The sequence below is a fragment of the Hyaloscypha bicolor genome (assembly GCF_002865645.1).
Source record: "Hyaloscypha bicolor E unplaced genomic scaffold K444scaffold_126, whole genome shotgun sequence".
Classification (NCBI taxonomy): domain Eukaryota; kingdom Fungi; phylum Ascomycota; class Leotiomycetes; order Helotiales; family Hyaloscyphaceae; genus Hyaloscypha; species Hyaloscypha bicolor.
This window is the reverse complement of record NW_020194628.1, coordinates 1,218,455-1,241,288: the sequence shown is the minus strand read 5'-3', so window position 1 is coordinate 1,241,288 and position 22,834 is coordinate 1,218,455. Positions and strand designations below refer to the sequence as shown.

Here is a 22,834-nt window from a genome sequence, read left to right as displayed (position 1 = left end):
TTGGCAAGAACTAGAGTCTTCTCTCTTAGGCTACCGGATGCTTTGTAGAGTTGACGAGTAATTTCCCCCTTTAATGGAGTGGTTATCGGTCCTTGGCAAGAGCTAGCTGTTTTCTTCCTTAGGCTACCGGATGCTTTGTAGAGTTGATAGGTAATTCCCTCCTTTAATATAGACTAGTTTAATTTTGCTATAGGCTACCGGATGCTTCTTTAGCTCAAAAGATTCTATTCTCTGATCTGTATGTACAAACTGATCAGTGTCGGTTTACTAGTAATGCATGGTACCGTTATATAGGCGTGGAAATGCTGGTTGCGTTGGTTAGTGAAGTTGTTGTTCAGAAGTAAGGATTGTAGTATCGTGGTATTAATATGCGATCCCTAAATCTGCTAAGCCTAAAGGGGTCTAGTCTACTGGTCGAGTTACTAATGGGATGCAAGGTTACATGACCATGTCTCATTGCCCATGTCCCATTGCCTATATCCCGTGTCCCGTGTCCCGTAACTATACACGTAACTCCCAAAGGAATAGCTATACTAACAAATACTTTTCTTAAATAATTTCTAATTTAATAAAGTATTTATATAATAATTTCGAATTTATATAAACTACTAATAATAGTTCTATTTCTAGTATTTTATTAATTATAAATTTAACTAAAGTACTTATATTAAAGCTATAAACTATATTATAAATATTATATAATAACTATATACTAGTAGTTATATACAGGCCTATATAACTATACTCCTGTATTTAAGCTTTAGCTACTCGTACTATACCTCTCTTTTCTCTAAATCTATTAATATATTATTATTATAATATAATAACAATGTTTTATTATAATAATAAAGTTTTAAAACTAGAATACTTCTAGTAATTCTCTTATATTTAGTAAAAAACTAGTAAATAATATTAGTATATTTAGTTTTATTTACTAGAATTAGAATATATTTAATTTAGAAAAAGAGATTTCTATTATTTATATATAAAGTATTTATAAAAATAATTAAATATAAGAACTTTTTTATTAGTTTTATAAATCTTAGTTTTTTAATAGTATTTTTAATTTATTATTAAATATATTTATTAAGTATTTTTATATTAGTTTCCGAGAATTTAATAGCTTAAATAATAATTAATAAGTTATATAAAACTTCTAGTTAATAAACTAATATAATATATACTTCTCTAATATATTAGATAATATATTAGTTTTTAATAATAAGATTTTAATAAATAGTACTTCTTTTATTAATAATAGTAGTATTTTTTATAGAAATAGTTTAGAGGTTTTTATATTAGTATTTTTATATAAAAGTAATTCTAGTAATATTTATATAAATAATATCTTTATTAAACTTGAGATTATAATTAATAATAAAGCATTTATATTTCTTAGTTAAAAACTTAATCTTTTAAAGTTTTAGTTATTTTATTTTTATAAAATTATTAGTTTTAATAAATAGAATATTATTAGTTTAAAAACTAATAATTCCGAAAAGTTATTTATTAGAGAAAAGGCAAGATTTATAAATTAACTATTTTATAAAAAGCTTATTAATATAATAGAAATAATAAGTTTTAAACTAATAATTTCTAGCTTCTAATATATTATATAATAGTTTTATAATCTTTAGAATAGAATTATTTTTTAGATTTAGCTTTCTAATAAGGTTATAGAATAGATTAATATAAAAATTATAGTTAAATAAGATTATTAATTAAATATAAGCTTATAAAATATTATATAAATATAATTCTATAATATTAATTATTATAATAATAATACTAAAAATAATTCTTTAACTAATATATTAAATAATAAATAATAAATAATAATATTAATATTATATATTTATTATTATTATTATAAATTTAAATAACTAGTTTCGATTTCTTAAACTCTTTTTTTATATTTTTATTTTTAATCTTATTAATAAACCGAGAATTAAAAAAATAAAATTTCTAAAAAGCTAATAATTTTAATTTAATAGAAATTCTTATATAATTTATTATTTTATAAAAATATAATAATATTCGAAGTTTTATTAAAATACTATAAACTAAAAAAATTAAAATAATATTATTAGGTTTTATAAAGTTATTAATAGCTTTAAAAGCTATTTAAAATATAATATTTTTATTAGTTTTATTAACTTTAGCTATAATAATAAAATAAATATATTAGATTAAACTATAATAGTATTTTATAATTCTAGTAAAATTATAAGCTTTTATAGAAATAATTTTAACTTTAATTTCTATAATATTTATAAACTGAATAAATTTCTTATTAGTAAACTATTTTCTAGTATTTATTATAATCTAATTAGGAAAGCTTAAATAATTATTAATTTAATATTATTTAAATATATTTCAGATATATATTATATTAATATTCTAGAACTATTAACTAGTTTAATATCGAGTATTTTTATTAATAATATAAAATATAAGCTTATTAAAAATATAGAAAATATTAATAATAATAAAATAATTAAAACTTATATTATTATTCTTAAATTAAATTTGAATTATATTTCTAGTATTATTTATAATACTTTATAAAATATTTAAAGGCTTTTATATTAATATTATAGCTTATTTATTCTAATATATTTTTAGAGTTTACTAATAAATAAATAACTAAATTAATAATATAAATTTATAATTTAACTTTTATAAAAAAAACAAAAACTATAAATAAAAATTTCAGAAATAAAACCTTATAATATAATATTCTAAAATAAGAAAAAGAATTTAAAATATTATATTATAAATATATAGTTTTTAGTAAAAGTAATAAAATAATTAGTAAAATTATTAGAATAGATTTTTAGCTTATTTATATTAGCTAAAATAAATAAAAATAAAGTTTTTAATAATATAATATAGAATTATATTTATTTAATTAGTATATTTATTATTATAAATCTAATATTAGACTAGATATTAATTTAGTTTTTAGTACTTTTATTAAGTTTAATATTATTATTATAAATATAAGATCTAAAGTCTAGAAAATAGAATTAGACTATTTCTATTCTAATAATTTAAAGCTAAAGAAAGAAAAGAATCTCAAAAAAGCCTCGGACCTAAATAATTACAGGCTATATATAAGCCTATATACTAGCTTAAGTTCGGAATTATATATAATTATTAGATAACTATAAATATTAAATACTTTATTTAAATACTAGATATTTTACTAGTTCTAGTCTAACTCTTATTAATACTACATATTATAATAATTATAATATTATTTCTTTTTTTAAAATAAGCTTATTTCCGAGCTTTAAAAGTCTTTATTTAATTTTCAAGTTATAGGTTATATATTAAAGGCTAGAGTCTTTTATATATAACTTTAAAGAATTTCCGTTTATATTATATAGTTCTAATAATATATTATTCTTAATATAGTTTAATTAATAGAAAAGATTCTAGAGTAATTCTAGCTATTCGGGGTTTTTATTATAAAAGCTCTAAAAAGCTAGAATATTATTATTTAATAAGAATATAAAATACTATTTCAGATCTGAAATAGTATTTTAGCTTCTTATAAAATAGCTTTATTACTAGTATCTTTTAAACTTTATATTTCTATTTCTCTATTTTATAGTTTTAATAATAAAAGCTCCGGATTTACTTATTTAGAAAAAGAATTACTTAGATTTTTATATAATTTTTTATATAAAATACCGGATATTTTTTTTATTAATTCTAGTAATTTAAGTCTAAAAAAATATTTTATTTATTTTAGAATTTCATATAATTCTTCTATTTAATAGGCTAGCTTATAGCTCGAATAATTATTCTTTTAATATTTAGTAGTAATTTATATCTTATTTTCTATTCTAAACTTTATTAGTTAATAATGTTTATTAGTTTAAATAATATAATATTTTTATATTTATATTATATTTTTTTATATCTTTTATTATAATTTATAGAGCTATATTACTAGAGTCTTTATCTCTTATTTATTTAGCTTTATTTTTAAGGTATTTAATTATATTTAGGTTTTCTAGTTAAATAATATCTATAATTTATAGTTCTTTTTTATAAGAAATAGAAACTAATCTATAATTTTATAAATTAGAGCTATTTATTAGTAATTATTATTATCTATTTATTTTAATTATTCTAGTAATAGTTTATATAGAAATATAATTATTAGTTAGAGAACTAGTTAATAATTTCTATTTAGCTATTAGTTTAAAAATAATTAATAATTAATAACTTGAGCTTTATACTAATATATTTATAGAATTCGCTTTAGAAATCTAATATAAACTAGAGTCTTTAATTAGATATTATAGTTTCCGGAATACTAACTTAATAAATTATATAAATAAGAAAAAGAAATACTAATTCTTTAGCTATATTTATAATTTAAACAGGAATTATACTAGAATATTTATTTAGATAATTAATAAAGATTACTATTATATTATATTTATTTCTATTTTCTGAATATTTCTTAAAATCTATTAATATATATTATTAGAAATAATTAGAAACTAGTAATAAATATAAAAGATCTAGTTTCTTATTTCTAGAAATATAGAATTATTAGTAAATATAGTAATTATTTCTATACTAATTAATATTTATTCTTTAGTCTAGCTAGTAATAATAGATTTAAAGAAGTTATTAAAGCTTAATTCTTTCTAGATATTTTATTAAAAGCTATATATATATTTTTTAAATAAAAGTATTATATAAAAGTATTTTAAGTATTATTATATTATTAAATATAAATAGTTTATTATATTATAAAAAGAGGCTATTTCATAATATCTAAATACTTTCTTTCTTATTTCTTGCTTTATTCTATAGCCTTTTAAACTCTAATAACTTTCGGTTTTTATTTAATAGCTTATTTATAAGCTATATATTATTATACTAGATTTCTTTCTAAACCGGACTTACTAAAATCTTAATTAGAACTAATTAAAGATTTTATATAATATTATTATTAATCTTTTATTATAAGAGAAGAATTTGAGTTTAATAAACTACTATTATCTTATTTTAAATAATTATATTCTTATATTTCCTATTTAGAATATTTCCTTATTTATTTAATTTATTTATTTAATATATAAACTTAAAATAATAATAGAAAAAAATATTTTATCTAGTAAATTTATTTTATTAAAAGTTTTATTATAATTATAAAATACTCGAAAGCTTAGTAATTTAAATAAATTATAAAAAGTATTTTTTATAGGCTTTCTAGCTTTATTTACTCTTTAATTAAAAAGAAAATAATAGCAAGTATTTTTTTAAAACAAATATTATAGTTTAGTTCTATTAGTTATACAGTTTTAAAGAAAAATACTATTAGATATTAGAGTTTTATCTAGAGATTTTATTATAAAAAAATACTAATTATAACTTTATTTAATATATTTATTTTAATTATAATAAAAAGATTCGAGTTATAATAATATAAAATAAATACCGAGAATATAGTTTACTTTAGCTTTATAAAATCTTTTTAATATTAATTTATTTATTTAAATATAACTTTTTTATATATTAGAGCTATTAAAGACTTTATTATATAGTTATATTTCATAATAAAGTACTAATAAAAGTTATAAAAACCTAGAAAGCTTTATATTTCTTTAATTATTATTAGTAATTACTAGTTTTTAATAATTACTATTTTATTTAAATCTATTTTAATATTTTTAATAAAGATAATAAAGATTAGATATTTTATATAAGTAATTTTAAACTCTAATTTCTTAATATTTATTTAAAAGCCGGTATTTTATAGTTATTAAAAAACTTTTTATATATAATTTTTATATTTTAGGAAATTATTTAAATAAATTAGAATATTATTTTAGTAAACTATATAAAAAATATTATTTATATATCTTTAATATATAATAGAGCTATTAGTTAAGCTTTTCTAAAGAACTTTATATTTATAAATTCTATATTTTATATAAAATATTATAAGTTTTTCTAATTCTGAATTTATTTGAATTTAATAAAATACTTACTAAATATCTAGCTTTATATAAACCTTGGCTTAAGCTAGCTATATAAGAGTTTTATAAATAAGAAAAAGAGAATAATAATTCTTTTATATTAAGTTATTTAGCTTATAATAATTAATATAGAATTAAAGAACTCTATTAGTCTTTTTTATAAAAAGAATTAGAAATATAAAAAGAAACTAGCTTGATTTAATAAAGCTTTATTAAAGGTTCTTTTTAAAGAAATATTTAATTTTCTATAGCTTATAAGTTAACTATTAATAAAGCGGGAAATATTCTAGGCTTTTTAAGCCTTTAGAATTATTAATCTAAATCTTATAATTATATAATTAATATAAAAATAAAATATTTAATACTTTTTTTAAAAAGATATTTATGAAATTCTTGAATTCCTTTAGTAAAACTCTTATTAGCTACTATAGCTCTGTTTCTTCTAGCTATTACTTGCTTAAAATAAATTTATTTTCTTATTATAATTCTAGTTCTTTATTAATCTCGAAAAATAATATTATAAAAAAGAAATTCTTCTTTTTCTATAGATTTATTTAAAAAAAAACAGCCGGTAAAATATCTATAATATTAACTATAGGCTTTAATTAGATTTTATAGCTTTTCTTTAAATAATATAGTTTTAATATTTCTATTTTTAGTTTAAAAGAAATCTTTATATTTTCTAAAGCTATTTATATTTCTTTATAGTATTAAGCTTAATTTTTTTATTATATATAGCTTTTTAAACTTGGTTTAAGAAAGAAATAAAGAAGTTTTCTTTTTATAATCTAAAGTTTCTAGAACTTATTTATAGCTATAGCTTTATTTATTTTATTTATATTTTCTTAATTTTCCAAGTTCTAAATTCTTATATATAGTAATTAGAACCTTATTCTAATTTTTCTTTCTAGGCTAATTATCTAGCTAGATTAATCTTTTATTCTTATAATTAATTAGAATACTAGTATTTATAAATTACTATTATTCTAAAATTATATTATATTTATTTAGTTCTATAACTAGTATAAATACTAGAATCTTTTATTTATTAATTAAGAATATATGCTTAATATAATAAATAATAAATATAATCTATTTACTATTAAATTCTTTTATATTATAAGATAATATTAATTAAGTAAACTTAATATCTAGAAATTATTTAATTATTTTTATAAACTTGAAATTAATAAAAGTATATTTATTTATTCTAGTATTAATAAAAAAAGAAGTCTTAATATCTAATTTATTATTACTAATTATATAAGAAAGTATAAATATTTTATTTTCTAATAACTAACTTAAATTAATTTCTGCTATATTTATATAATATAGCTCTAAAAAAGAAACTTTCTTTAGAGGTTCTTATTTTTCTATTTTATATCTTTAAATAATTTATTTATAGTAAATACTATTAGCTTAATTACTAAAACTTATTTTATATATTTTATTTTAGACTTTAAATGGTTTTTAGACATATAATTAAATTTACTATAATTATAATACTTAAAATTAGAGAATTCGGGCTTTAAAATAATAGGCTTATTTATTACTAGAATTTTAGAAATAGGCTTTATATAAAAGACACTTCCGGAATTTAATTTATTTATATTTTTATTAGTTTTTTTTAGATTTTTAGATTTTCTTTTTATAATAAGCTCGAATTTACTAGTTATTTATAATATAGTATTATATAAACTTTATAATATAAATAGTAAAGTTATTATAATATATAGCTATAGTTTTTTAGAGCTTCTAGATAAGCTTATTATTTAAGTTATTTTTAAGGTTTTATAGATTAATATTATTATTTATTATATATTTTAGAAATAAAATATAGAACTTCTAAAAAATCTAATTCTTTTTTATAAATAGTTCTTTAAATACTTACCGAGTATTATATTTCTTATTCGAGTTATTATATAGCTCTTTTAAATAAATATATATTTATCTAATAGTTTTATATATATATTAATTATTTTAATTCAAATAAAAAGAGATTAGTATAAAAATATAGCTATTTATATAGCTAAATATATAAATAATTTTAAAGTTCTTTATCTAGTAAATATTAGAATTATTATAAAGCTTATTTTTAATCTAAACTAACTAATTATTAAAAGTAATATTATTTTTAATTATATTTTTAAAAATAGAAAAATTAAAGAATTTAATTAAATATTTATCTTTTAAAATAGAAAGACTAGTTATTTTAATAGACTATATAATAAGCTTCTTAATAATAGCTTTATCTTTTATAGAATTTATTTAATTTCTTTTAGTTAATTATAATAATTCTTATTATAAATAAAGATATTATATATTTTCGAAATTAGCTTTAGAATTTCGAAGTAATTCTTAGAACTTTACTTTTAATAAAGTAAGTCTCTTTTTCTTCTTTATTTTCTAAAAGAAAGTATTTCTTCTATTATAAATATTAATAGAATAATAGCCGGTTCTCCTTTTACTATACTTTGCTTATAGTCGGAATAAGTAAGTATCTCGTTCAAGTAAGTATTCTAGTAAGATTTTAATAGAGAAAACCACAGATTTTCGCCTTAAAAAATCGTTTTAAAATAAGAATAACTTAGCCCCCTCTTTAATACCCGGTCTAATAATTTTTAAAATATATTTATATATATAGAGAAGTAATTCTAGAAAGTTAAAATAAAAATTTAAGTCCTTATATAAGTCTATTCATTGATTTATAACTAAATTATAATGGTTTTACAGAGTTTTTAAATATAAAAGTATAGGCGAAAACGCCTAAATTCGCAAATAAATTATTTGGTAGGGTTTTCATATATAAAATCTCGCTGGAATACTTGCTTGAATAAGATACTTTCTTATTCCGACTATAAGTAAAGTGTAATAAGAAGGGAACCGGCTATTACTTGAATCTTTTAGGAAACTTAATAAAAGACTCTAGTTTATCTTCTAATAATATATTAGTAATATCTTATACTATAGCTTCTTCTAACTTATCTAGTTATATCGGGATTTATTTCTTATATCTTTTTTAATAATAAAGTTATTAGCCTATTTATTTATCTGGCCGGTCTAGAGCTTTTTTTTATTTTAATATTAGTTAACTAATATAGAAATAGCTATAATATATTATATTTATATTTATTAAAAACTAATTAGATAGATATTATTTAAATCTTTTATAGAATTAAAAAGTAAATAAGCTTTAAATTATATTATAAATATAAGATTTAAAGCCTAGAAAACAAAGTTATATTATTTCTATTCTAATAATTTAAAGCTAAAAAAAGAAGAGGATCTCGAAGAAGCCTCGAATCTAAATAATTATAAGCTATGTATAGGCCTATATATTAGTTTAAACTCGGGGTTATATATAACTATTAGATAATTATAAATATTAGATATTTTATTTAAATACTAAATACTTTACTAGTTCTAGTCTAATTTCTACTAATACTATATATTATAATAACTATAATAATTATAATAAGTTTATTATAAAGCTTAAAATTATTTAGAACTAGTAATTAAATATCTAGAAATTCTAGTATTAATTATAATTTTATAAAAGTAATAAATATTATATTTTAATATACTATTAATTATAAAAGTCTAAATATTTTGTATTAAAGATTTAATAAATTCTAAAATATAGTTTTTATTTATTATCTAATATATAAAAAAAATTATAAATTTTTTTTTTATAAGAATATTAGCTATAATTATTAGTAAAACAGAAATAATAAAAGTAGCTAAAAAGCTTTTAATTAAAATAAAATAAAAATCTAAATAATATTTCTTTTCTTTATTTATTTTTATTAATAAAGTTTTAAAAATATTATTTATTAGTTTGTGTTTATTATTCTTATTATTTTCTTTTATTTTAGCTTTAATAATATATTATATATAAATATTACTAAAGTATTTCGAGATTTAAACTAATAAATATTTCTATTTCTAAATTAAGTTTTTTTAGTTTCTTATTTCTCTAATATATATTTCTATAAATAATATTCGGGTTTCTTATATATAAAATATAATTTCGAGATATAGTTATTATATATTTCAGAATTATAGCTAGATTATATTAATAATTTCTAGTAAAATAATAGCTTAAAAAGTTTTAAAAATAGTATTATTAATTAGTAAAAAAGATTTCGAAATTAGCTTATTATTTACTTTTATATATAATAATAAATAACTAAAGCTTATTAATAAATTAGCTAAGATTTATAAAAGAATTTAAAAGTATATATTTATATATTTAGAAACTTTAATAAAAAGTAATAATTTTATTATAAAAGAATTCAATATTTTATAAATTAGATATTATAATTAATATAATTCATTAATTAGTAATTAAATAGTTTTAAATATTATTTTCTCCGGAAATTTAGCTATTATAAAAGCTAATATAATAGTATTATATTTATTTAAATTTTAATATTTAAATTTAGGGCTTTTAAAAAAAGTTATAAATATTAATATAAATATTTATATATATATATATTAAAAGAGCTAGTTATTATAAAAATAGTTTTAAGCGAATTTCTTTAATATAATAGAAAAGGCTTATATTAGTATCTTTTATAAAAGTTTTATATATTAATAGATATTAAAAAAAATAGTAAGTTTATAATTAAAATCATTATTAAATCTATTATATTTTTACTTTCTAATATAAATTTTAATAATTTCTTTAATAAGTTTTATAATTAAAAATAAAGAAAATAATTAAGAAATATTCGAAAATAATTATAATAATAATAATAGAACTAGTAAATATATATTATTTATTTCTAAAACTTTTATATTAATATATAAATCTAATAAAAATATAAAATATAAGAATAAAAAAGAATATAAAAATATTAAAAATAATAAATTCTAAATATTTGTTTTTTATAAAAGTAATAAAGCCTAATAAAATTAGTTTCTTTATAAAATCTAATTTAGCTATTAATAAATCTTTATTTATTTAGATATATTATATATTTTTCTTAATAATAAAAAATAAAATAGTTATAATAATAAGAATACTAGTATTTTATTATATATATATATATATTACTATATTAAAAAATCTTATATAGATATAATATTTCCTGGAATTTAAGCTTATTAAAGTTATTTTTAATAAATAAAGTTTTTAAAATTATATTTAAATAGTTTCTAAAAATTATTATTAATTATTTTATAGAAAATATATTAAAATAGCTTAGTATCTAAAAACTCAAATATCTCTTATATTATAATAATATCTAGATTAATTTTATATTTTTATTTTATTATTATTTTCTTAAAATAATTAAATTAAATAAATTTAATAAAGAAATTATTTATTATATATTTTATAAGCTTATATCTAGTTTAAAATATAATAATTTATAAAAAAAGTAAATTTATAGAAAAAAGAATAGTTTATAAAATAAATAAATAGAAGTTATTATATTTAAGATAAAAACTTCTTTTATAATATGAAATTTAAGAAATAAAATTTTGAAATTTTAAGAGAATTTAATAGTTCTAAAATTTAAGAACTTTAAATATTTAAATAATTATAGAAAAAGTATTTTTTTATAAAAAAGATAGTTTTATAGAATAATTAGATAATTAAATAGCTAATTATTTAGTAATTTATAAGAAATAATATCTTTTCTTTTTATAAAACTAAATTATAAATAAAAGTAATTATTATTTCTTTTCTTTAATATAATTTAGTTAGGTTTTAATAAAATTAAATATTTTTTCTTTTTTATAAAACCGAATTATAAATAAAAATAATTAATAGTTATTTACTTTTTAATATAAAATAATAGCTTTATTTCTAAAAAACCAAATTTCAAATAAATATAGCTTAATTCTTTTTATTATCTAATTTATATATATAAATAAATCTTATTCTAATCTAAATATAAATTAATTAGTATTAGTTTACTAGAAATATATAGTATTATTATATAATTATAAAATACTATTTATATAAATTAATAAAATAGTTATTATTTAGAAATAAGAATTATAATATTATATAATATTAATATATAATTTCTAAATTCACTTTTTTAGTTAAGGTAGTAGTGTTCTGACCCCCGAATCGGGGGGAGGGGGCTGTTTTTAGGGTGTCGGAACCCCAAAATTAAGCGAGCTAACCTCTGTCGGCGGTTCCTTGCCTCAACCATCGACAGCCAGAAAAGCCATAATCCAAAACAGCATTTCCTGTCACCTTTTGAAGACCCACCCACTAGGCAGCCATATATAGAGGCCCTTGTTCCCATCGCCATGGTCTCCCGAATAACTCTATTAGCTTTGTCAACTCTATTATCTTTATTACCTAAGCTACGCGAGGGCCCTTATAGTTTGCCCCTTCTTTTCCAAGGTCATCCACCCTTTCTCAGTGTCCTTTTCTCGTCGAAGCACCACTTCTTATAATCGGCAAAGCAGGCCTTAGCTTATATAGTTATTTATTACTCTCTAATCTCAATACCTAATCTTCTCTTATCCTCTATTCCTATAAACACGTTCGTCTCTTTATAGGCAAAGCAGATCTTAGCTCACAAAGTCCAGTTGTCCTCTATTACTCTCCTCTTTTATTAACGCCCCTTGCTGCCCCTCCAGAGTTAAGCCAAGGCCATAGACATAGCAGTTAACACCTTCTAGTAGCAACTATGAGCTGTGGCACGGGCCATTTTACGGCTCAAATAAGCTTAAATCGTATCACGTGTATATTATGCGTTACTTAAATACTCTTAAATTATGGCCTTATTAGTGCAAAAGTAAAGGAAAAAGGAGGAGTCTCTTTTAAAACATGCTTGTATATATATATCACGTGATTATTTTCATTGGGCAGCCATGGGGCGGGTCAAAAATAGGTACCCGTTTATAGATATAGGACCTGACCCGTCAGGTATCCATGGGTGGGTAGAAGAGTACTCTACCCGACCCACGGGTACCCATTGCGGCCCCTACTTGGGAAGGAGGGGTAGCTTCTTTTTGTATTGCTCGAATGACGTTAAACTAAGTCAGGACAAACGTCTTTTGAGGGGCAGGCCCTAACATCTTGTCCAGGTGGGGATTAGAACGTGTAAAGGTTCCCACTCGCTCATAATATCCCTCCCCCCTTTCCGCCAACTTCAATATCCGGCCATCAAATCGACCGTCGTGTCCCTTCAAAACTGGTAGGCAGAACGCTTCAATAATGCACATGTCTAATAGAGTATCGCTGGTGCAATCTGCATAGAGGCTTAGGTCCACTGGCTCTCGTGCAGCTCGTATAGAAGCAGATTCCCACCGGTTGATGTCATGGTTCTTGAAGATCCGTGGGAATTTCCTCGCAAACCAAATGTCAATGGGATTGAAGATGCGTGGGAGGCACTCTTTGAGTTAATTCCAGACACAGCTCCAGATACAGAGAGCAAACTGGTAAGGGATAAATCCTACGCACAGGAACGGAACCGCCATTGCCCAAAGTACGGTCCTCACTATGCTTGATCTCCAGATAGCGTTCAATGCTCGTTTGACCCTTTCAAATCTTTTTCGGGCTGCGGATTCGGACTTCAAGAGAATCGTGGAGGCTCTCCTCCGCAGTTTCAATGGGCCATTCCTGCTTTCTGATACAAGCTTCACTGGCGATAATTTCCCCGACAGCTTAAGGTTTGCCAGTGGAACCCTGGAAAGATGCCTTTGATGTTCTGGAAGCTCCGCTATTCCATGTACCTCAATCGTGATTGAAGGCGGTGGTGGGAAACTCCTCGTGGTGACTTCAATTTTTTTGAACTCGATTAGCCCATCCACGGAACCCCACGACCATGTAGGTGCCCTGTACTCCTGGGATCTTGGGGATTTGAGTGGTGAAATGCTCCATAATAGCGATAGCGGCAAGGTCTGATCGATCCATAAGCCGGCACAGTACTGTCTTTCCGTCACCAATGCAATTTGATCTGCTAATCCTTGCAAAGCAACCAACCTATCTGATATTCTTGTCAATTCCGCACTTGTGAATTCCTGAATAAAGGCAAACCATGCTGTATCCCATACAGAAATACTTCGATCTCGGTTTAGAAGAGCTTGGAGCCTAGATTTGTCGACTTCAAAAGACTCGAAACGATCAATATAGTTGTCACTCGTTTTTTCACAAGGCCAAGTCTCTGCCGCATGTAACTTCTGGCAAGCCCATAGCATCTGGGTTTCCCCAAACACCAACAAACGCGGCGATAGAGTACGTTCCTGAAAGACCCAACCACGGCTGTACCATGGAGACCCCTTCACCTCACGCCTATAGATTTCACCAAAATACTGCGAGCGTAGATAGAAAGACAAACTAGAATCGTGGTCGAAAGGATTCGGGACTTTACACGGGCGATATTTGAACTGATTTCGAGTGGTGAAGCAGCCATCGTCACCATCTCCACCAAGTGCAGCAGCAATCGTGCAAGTAGCCAGCCCATAAACCTTTGACATCGTTGCAGACTCCCGCTGCCAATCATCATTGTCATCTTGTATGATATAAAGACAATCTATCCACAGATATTGAAGCCCAATGCTCCTTGTAGTATGGAACGCATCCCAGGATGTTTTCGAAACCTGAGATGGACGGATTTCTGTCTCGTAACTTCGTAGCAAGGCGGATGTGAGCACAAAATCCTTGTCTTTCCCCCAGCGGTGGCTAAGGGCAGCATATAGAACCTTGCCTTGGAGACAAGATGTAGAAATAAGGCGCACGATAGGTGCGTCTAACGTTCCTAAAGCAAGTAATCGAGAAGGTGACCAGATTTCGTCTTTAAAGTCGGGACGGCATTAATGGTGATTTCTCAAGAAGTTATTCAGCCAAGTACTCGCAAGCTGGAGGTTTTCTGGTGACCCTGTGGAAGTGTCACGTGCTGTGCACAGGCGTGTATATAGCTTCTTCACCGCCATTAGGGCACCATCATTCATACATATTTACACCACACACACATACATTCCACTCCCACAGCTTGTCCAGGCCGTGACAGGAAGCCTGCTTATCGAGATTGACCTGCATCATATCTTCGAGATCATCTGTCGCCTATGTTAGCAGGCAGAAGAATCCAAAGACAGGGGGTTAAACTGGCCCCTCATAATATCAAGCGGTACTATAATGCGGGGGCCCGGGCAATAAAAGTCAATGACCATTCAGAAGGATTCCTGTCTAGCAAAAAGCTCTTCCGCTTCGTTTTCGAGTAGGCGAGCAAGCTGATTAACCGTTGGGTCGTTTTCCACAGCACTCAGATATCTTGACATGTAATCTACATCATCCTCCTCACCCCCATCAAAAGGTACAAGCCATTGTGAACCTTGTCCATGCCGTGCCCAGGTTGGATTCAAGACCTTGAAGGCATAAGTGCAGCCAATCGGAAAAGTGTCGTCGAATGCAGGGTAAGAGCTGCTGTAGCTCCTGTTCTCCCACACAATATTGCATAAGTGGCAGCCTGCTTCTCTTGATTCTGCAAAAGATTTACTATTGTGACCCCAAGGATAATATGTTCCATAGCCGAGCTTGCGAGGCTGGGCGAATACTGCCTGGCAAATATTGCAAAGCATGATGCCTCATCGAGAGTTGAATAGGGTGCTTTGTGCGTATGTTTCAGGTCTGAGATGGAATAGCCGCCATAGTGTTGCAGGAACTGGAAAGGATGAGGGTGGTAAGTTGAATGCAAATTTGGTGAGGCTGAGCTGAGGTTTATGCAGGTTGTGTGGTCTGTCTCCTAATCGGAATAATATTAGACCGTGGTAGCATTTTTTGTCTTACGTGATTCCCCCCACTGTATTGAGCATGCGGGGGTAGGGCTGCCTAGATACAACATCTCGACCCGCATTGAGCTGAGAACCCACACTCACACAGCATTCACAGACATACTGGGTCCCCTTTATATCTTCTCCTCATCTGCTAGGTTTTGTGCTGCCTGCGAATCTCTACCCCACGTCTCAAATTGTATCATGGCAAGCCTAGCTAAGCCATCTCGCAAAATCACTGGACGTCTTTGCGAGTGCTGCCGCGAGATCACGATTAAAACACTCGCCGCAGAAGAAGGCTATTCATACTTTTCTTCTCCTGCAGAAATGGCGAAACTGTACAACAAGTATGATTTTTGTGAGTATATGTTTAGGATGTGGGCCGTCGACTTTATCCAGGATTAGGCAGCGGCCTGTAAGTAGACGAAGATGTGGGCGATTGACTATAGAGCTTTGGCATAAACCGGTCGCCGATAGGAGCCCCCGTTACTCCAGCTACCATTATCGTCTTTTCAGCTGTCTGCCTTCTACGCAGTCTCCTTCGTTGTTTTCGAGAGTGTCATAATCCATCCCTCAATATCTGTTCGACTATTTTGTTCGTCTTAGTCTTCTCTATCGCATTATATCTCCTGAATTGGCCGGACGTTTGCTAGGGGCCAGGTTTCCGAGTTTGTTGAAAGAATCTCTGTAAAACGTTACTTACGCAATGTCCAAATACTGGGAACATGTGTTGACTTACTGTTGATAATCTGCATCACGTACAGTCTATCCGTTAATCCATCCCACCACCCAAGAAGTAGTGGGTATCTCTCAAAGACATTGATCTCAAAGAGAGAGTCATCGCCCAAGATGACGTGAAAGCCGACATTGTCAAAGACAGGGAATTCCAATATGTGAGGAGTTCCTTCACCGGCGAAAGCCCATTCTATATCTCTGACGATCGATTGTGTTATGGAGCCCTCCACGCGACGAACTACCACTTGAGTGTCGAGATCTATGTCCACTTGAATGTTCCCCCCCAAGACTAGCTGGCGAGACAAGATATCGGCGCTTGGTAAAGATATCGAACTTGTGCGGGAACTCCGCACCCAAGATCAAGTCGCGCGGGCAGTCCTGAATGACCTCCATCGTCAGCGTCTTGGTAGATCGTCTACACTCAGGTTTTAGCCAGTCGTCGTAGTCTGTTTCGGAATCATTTGAATCGGAGTCGATGTCGGGTGTCTCGAAGTCACCTATATCAACCCAGAACCTGCGTGGGACCCAGGACCTGCGTAGCCATGACGTTCCAAGCCATCGGCGTTTCACCTGATGCTTCGAAAGCCACCGTTGTTCGCCCTCATACTGGAAAGGGCATGTTATCGTTCCTAGGGAGATGATGTAACCTCCTGGAACTGGAATTCTCTTATGTCGTTTGTACCTGTGGATAGGCAATCCAATGCTTTCTACCAAATTCGACGATACTGCGTTGCATCCGGCGCGAGTGTCCATGTATGCTTTCACACCAATATATTGAAGTTTTCCAGGTCGCGTTGGATCGTAGCACTTGGCTTGAGGGTCTATAGGCAATGCGGCCACAAAATGTGGACGAGGTCGAGGGCGAAGTCGAGAACATTCATAATATGATAGACCCATGTTTGTCTTGTCGTGTCAAAAGGTTGTATTTTAGTGAAGAGAAAGTGGTGTCAGGAGGAGAAGAAGAGCCGCTGTGGGAGGATGCCGAGCTGCGGTAAGGTTTAAGAAAGAGAAAGGGTGAGAGAGCCGATCATTCATGAACGAATTGGAGCTGTGGCAGTGGAGCTGCCACATACCCTCAATCCATTCGAACGTCTGACCCAATGTGTCTCCCCCCGATTGGCCCTGAGACGTCGTGGAAGTTGGCCAGTGCATCCCCTCGAGCAGTCGTTGGGTAAGCCATAGCAGCTTACAAGTAAGTGGCCCTGGTTGGAACACGAAAATAAAGATGACAGCTCTCTTGAAGCCACAAAAATCTTCCGTTCAGAGGTCGTGTGGACAGTGTGAATAGGATGTATCACGTGCATCTGAGGGACCACTTTTCCCTCGGTACAGAAAGGCATATCTGAATCTTCCCCTGCAAGTCCGCGATGGTGTTCTCGCACCCCTGCCTCCACGCCTGTTGCGTCTCGACTAAATCATCCGTATACGGAGCGATAATGGTCCTCATCTGCACCGCCATCTCGATCGATGCGTGCAGCCGAGTGATTGGTGGGGGATTAGGAGGGGCACACTTCTTTTGGATCCAATCTCGCGATCTTGGATTAAGAATCCCAACTTAAAATTCCCCACGGGTTTTACCGCGGTATACCACTCTATTTGGTTATACTATTTTTAGAATTTTGGCGCGGTTATCACATTTAATGCGCCTGAAAGCTTAAAGTGATTTTGGAGCCTCTATTTATATTTACCCGATATAAACAGTTTTAGTAGCTACTAAAGTAATCCCTTAAGAGGATATCTGCTTAAGGACCAGATTTCCCTTGCAATACTTTAAATTCCTTAGTAATAATAGGCTTTCTATTTAAGTAGTACTTAGAAACCTAGACTAGTGCCTTTGGATTTCCTAATATATAAATATATAAGAAATCTCGGTATTAATAAAATATTGAAATTTCAAAACATTTCCCGTAAACTCGCCTAGTTCGAAAAACAAGCTAGCTCGGAACTTTCTCTCCTATAGACTTATAAATAAGCAAAGATACCTAGCATATATTAGATGCCTTAATAATTATCCCGCCCCTGCCTTTAAACCCTTTTTTCCCTTATTTCTATCTTTAGTCTACTATCTTCTCTTTCTATAACTTTATTTCCAGGTCAAGATATTCTCTCTTTCTATATCTCCCTTCTCAGTCTATAGTAGCTGCTTCTATAAAGCAATAACCTATATAATCTCTATCCCGGCCTTCTAGTCCTGCCTGCTCTTTAATTCCAACTACTACCTACTAAAACAACTATTTGGTATTTAGACTAAAGTAGCTATATATTTACTAATTACTATAATTTTTATTATTAGATCTCGGGATATAATTATTTAGGCTTGGTTTATTTACTTATAGTAATAGGCAACTTTCTTTTTTCTAGCCTATAATACAAGTTCTAACTCAAATATAAATAAAGAATATATTACTCTAAAGATAATAATAGAAGTTCTTTACTAGAGTAAGAAATTAGAAAAAGTAATATATATTAAAGTTTTTAATAGCTCTAAATAGATATATAAAACGTTTTATAGGTATTACGAAATACTATTAAACTTCTTATATTCGGGCCTTAGTAATAAGATAAGTAAAGAAGAGAACTAGAGCTTATATTTCAATATTATATTAGAAATACTTAAGAAAGAAAATATAGAGATAGAGGAAATAAGATCTAGAAAGCGGGGGTAGCTTAATAATAGAATTAGGTAAATAAAGCAAGTTTTTAATAAAGGAAAAAAGAGCCTAAATATTAAAAAAATTAATATAATATAAAAAGTAAAATAATATATTTTTATAGAATAATATAGAAAACCTTTATTTAAATTCTCTTTATTTAAGGTTCTAGTAATAAATATATATCTTATAATCTCGGAATAAGTTAATATTTTAGCTAAGAGATATTTTTCTTACTTTCTTAAAAACCTTAAATATAGCTCTTGCTTTATTAAAAGCCTATTTTACTTTATTTAATAGCTCTAATATATAATTCTTAAGTTCTTTCTTACTAAAAATAATATATAATTTCTTTATAATTAAAATATATCTTAGTATTTTAATATATAATCTTTTACTATTTTCTAAGCAAATAATTAACTTATAATTCTTTATAGCCTATTAGTTATTTTGGCTAATATAATTAAATATAATTTATATATTTCTCTAATATTTTATTTCTAATATTTCTAGATTTAAATACAAGTATTTATAAAGTTATATTTTAAAACTATAATAGAAAATAATATAATCTAGCTTATTATATAACAGGAAAAGAACTTTTTTATAAACTTTTAAAATTCTTAATTTTAAGAAATTAGAAAAATTCAAACTTATTAAATTATTTTAAAACTAACTAAATATTATAATAATATATAATTCTTTAAGAATTGATTTTTTAGAAAACTAAGAGCCTTTTTTATAGCTACTAGTAATAATATTTACTAGATTATCTTTTATTTTAATATTAAACTAAAATTAAAATTTTAGATAAATCTTCTTAATATAGATATTTATATAAGTATAATATTAATATAATAACTAATAGAGTTTACTAAAAATAAGATAGTTAGATATTATAATTATAAATAAAATACTTCTTTACTAGATTCTATATTTATAATATAATTAAAGCTATTAAAATATAAATATTCTAGCTATTTTATTATAAATAGTTTTAGAATATTATAAGTTATAATTCTAATATTCGAGATAATAAAACTATAAAATATAAATATAAATAGTATTTATAATAAAATATTATATAGATTTTTATTTAGTTTTATTAGATCTTTACTTCTAATAAAAAACTTCTAAAATAAACTAAATTATTCTTTTAAATTCAGAATTTATATATTAGAGAAAACGAATAAAATAAAATATATATAGTAATAAAATTCGCTATTAATAAGCTATAAGAAATAGGTTATTTTAATATCTAAAAGAAAACTATTAGAATAATATTCGAGTTTTATTATAAAGTTATTTAAATATAAAAAACTTTTATTATTATAATATATATAATTAAGTTTAATAGTATAAAAAAAAACTTCAAAAGCTATTCGAAATAAGGCTCGATATAATAGTAAGAATTAGTAGAGCTTATAACTAGTAAAACTTAAATAAATCTAGAAAAGAATTTTATTTGAAATATTATATACTAATATTTTTATTATTATTTAAATATTTAATAAAAACTAGTAATAATAAAATAAATTACTATTATATTTTCTTATAGATAATTCATTACTTAAAATTAGTAATTAAGATAATAAAAGCTAGAGCTTTAATATAAGATATTTATTAGTAAATAATAAAATAATAAAATAAATTAATAAGTTATAAAACTATAGTATTAAATTTAATATAAAACTAATCTCTATTTCTTTTATAAGATTTAGGGAAGCCTTCTCTAAATAGAAGGCCCCGATAATATATATATAATTAGTAATTTATAAACCTAATATTTATAATATAAATAATAGTTAGTTATAATATTAAAGGGCTACTAATTTCTCTAATTAATACCTGTAATATCCGAGGTTTATTATATGTTCTTAAGTTATATATAACTCTATATATATTATAACTATATCTCTTTTCTAGAATTTTATTTTTAAGATTTATTAATATATTCTAATAAATATTTAATTATTTATTTATTTAATTAAAGTAAATTTCTAATATTTTAGAAAGTGGTTTTATTAATATAATCTAGATAATAGATATAAAAATTATCTAATTAGATTAGAGCTAAATAAATAAAAAAGAAAAGTAATTATTTCTGAAGTTCTAAAGATTATTTATAGACTTCTAAAAGTATATATTAATTAGTTATAATAATTTCTAATTAGAATTAATATAAAAACTAATAGTTAATTCAGGTAATTCTCTATTTTTATAAAAGAATCTCTTTATATTACTATATGCTTTTTTCTTTTCTAATAACTATATATATAATAACTTTTTTTATTATTATTTTCTAGTCTTTTTTTCTGCTTTTCTTTAAGTCTTCTTTAATTATTTTTAATTAATTTCATAATATTTTCTTCTAACTTTATTATTTATTTATATAATAATAAATATAAAAGTAATCTTATAGCCTTCTTTTCTATTACTAATAATACTTGAAATATTTCAAGTATTTACTTATTAATTTCTTTATTTTATATACTATAATATCTAGTAAAAAGAATTATAATTATTATAATAAAAGTTCTAAACCTTATATATTAGTAAATTCTTTAGCTTTAATATTTATTAAAGCTAATATAATTTTAGATTTCTTATTACTTATTAGAGGCTTACTAGTTTTAGAAAGATACTATTATAATCTTTAAGAAATTTCTTAAAATATATTCTAAATAGTATTATACTAATAAAAATAATATTATTAATTAGGTTTTTAAAAACTAGAAAAATACTAATAAGTTTTAGAATTTTTATTTTTATTTTAATAAGGCAAATATTAATACTATTTGAATTAGTATTCTAAAAGTAAGTTTTTTCTAATATATTTAGATATTTACTAATTCTTTAAAGAAATACTATAAAGTCTATTTTTAAAATATTAACCTTATTACTAAGATTATTATCGAGATTTCTAATAGTCTATTACTAGTATTTTAAATACTAATAATATAATATTTATAATTATTTGAAATCTGATTTTAGAAATTCGGGGTTTTTATAAAATATATATAACTATTATAAGTTCTTTACTTATTTCTCTTAATATTCTTAATACTAATATTATTATAATATAACTATATTATATTAAAAAATAAATAGATTTTAGAAAGTATTAGCTAATTCTTTATTAAGTTCTAAATAGAACTAGTATTTAATATTCTTGCTTTAGAAATTAGAAATTTATAGAAATTAGAGTTTATTTATTTGAAATATCTATAGCTAGTTTACTTATAATAAATCTTTTTTAATTCTAAATCTTTTTCTAATAATTTAAATATAATTCCTATAAACTTTAATAAAACTCTAGAAAACCTTTATAAATAAAAAAATCTAAAAAAAGAATATCTTTATTATTATTCCGGGCCTTTTTTTTTTTAGCTATCTAGATTTTCTTTTTCTTTTAAATAGCCCTTTTCTTAATAATTCAGAATTCTTTTTAATTTTAAGAAATTATTAAAAAATAGTTTTAGATTTCAAGTTATAGTTTTAGTTATATAATTTTAGAAGTTTCTTAAAAATTTTAAGATTAAGAAAAGTAAATAACTAGATATTATAATTTTTAAACTAGGCTTTCTATTTAATTAAATACTATTACTTCTTGCTTTTATTATTTTATTAGTAATTAATAATAGCCTCTATTTTCTATTTTCTATTTTTTATTATTATTTACTAATTCCGGAAGTTATT

General features: G+C 24.3%; 2 protein-coding genes across 2 annotated transcripts; both read right to left on the bottom strand.

Annotated features, from left to right (window-relative positions):
• Positions 1 to 13,760: 13,760 nt before the first annotated feature.
• On the bottom strand, positions 13,761 to 14,759 carry K444DRAFT_510535 (HET-domain-containing protein; the record flags this gene model as incomplete). The annotated part of the gene is made up of 1 exon (XM_024873442.1): positions 13,761 to 14,759. A coding segment is annotated over one exon (999 nt), but the record flags the coding sequence as incomplete, so codon positions are not given.
• A 33-nt stretch (positions 14,760 to 14,792) lies between these two features.
• K444DRAFT_617461 (uncharacterized protein) lies at positions 14,793 to 15,605 on the bottom strand. Its single transcript, XM_024881133.1, has 2 exons — positions 15,089 to 15,605; positions 14,793 to 15,035 (listed from the first exon to the last, which is right to left on the bottom strand). The coding sequence occupies exon 1, from the start codon at positions 15,555 to 15,557 to the stop codon at positions 15,150 to 15,152; it is 408 nt and encodes a 135-aa protein (XP_024731929.1). The 5' UTR covers positions 15,558 to 15,605; the 3' UTR covers positions 14,793 to 15,035; positions 15,089 to 15,149.
• Between the last annotated feature and the right edge of the window lie 7,229 nt (positions 15,606 to 22,834).

Bases quoted from the DNA above. Each gene is read 5' to 3' on its own strand.
- K444DRAFT_617461 (XM_024881133.1), bottom strand. From the start codon at position 15,557: ATGCTTTGCAATATTTGCCAGGCAGTATTCGCCCAGCCTCGCAAGCTC.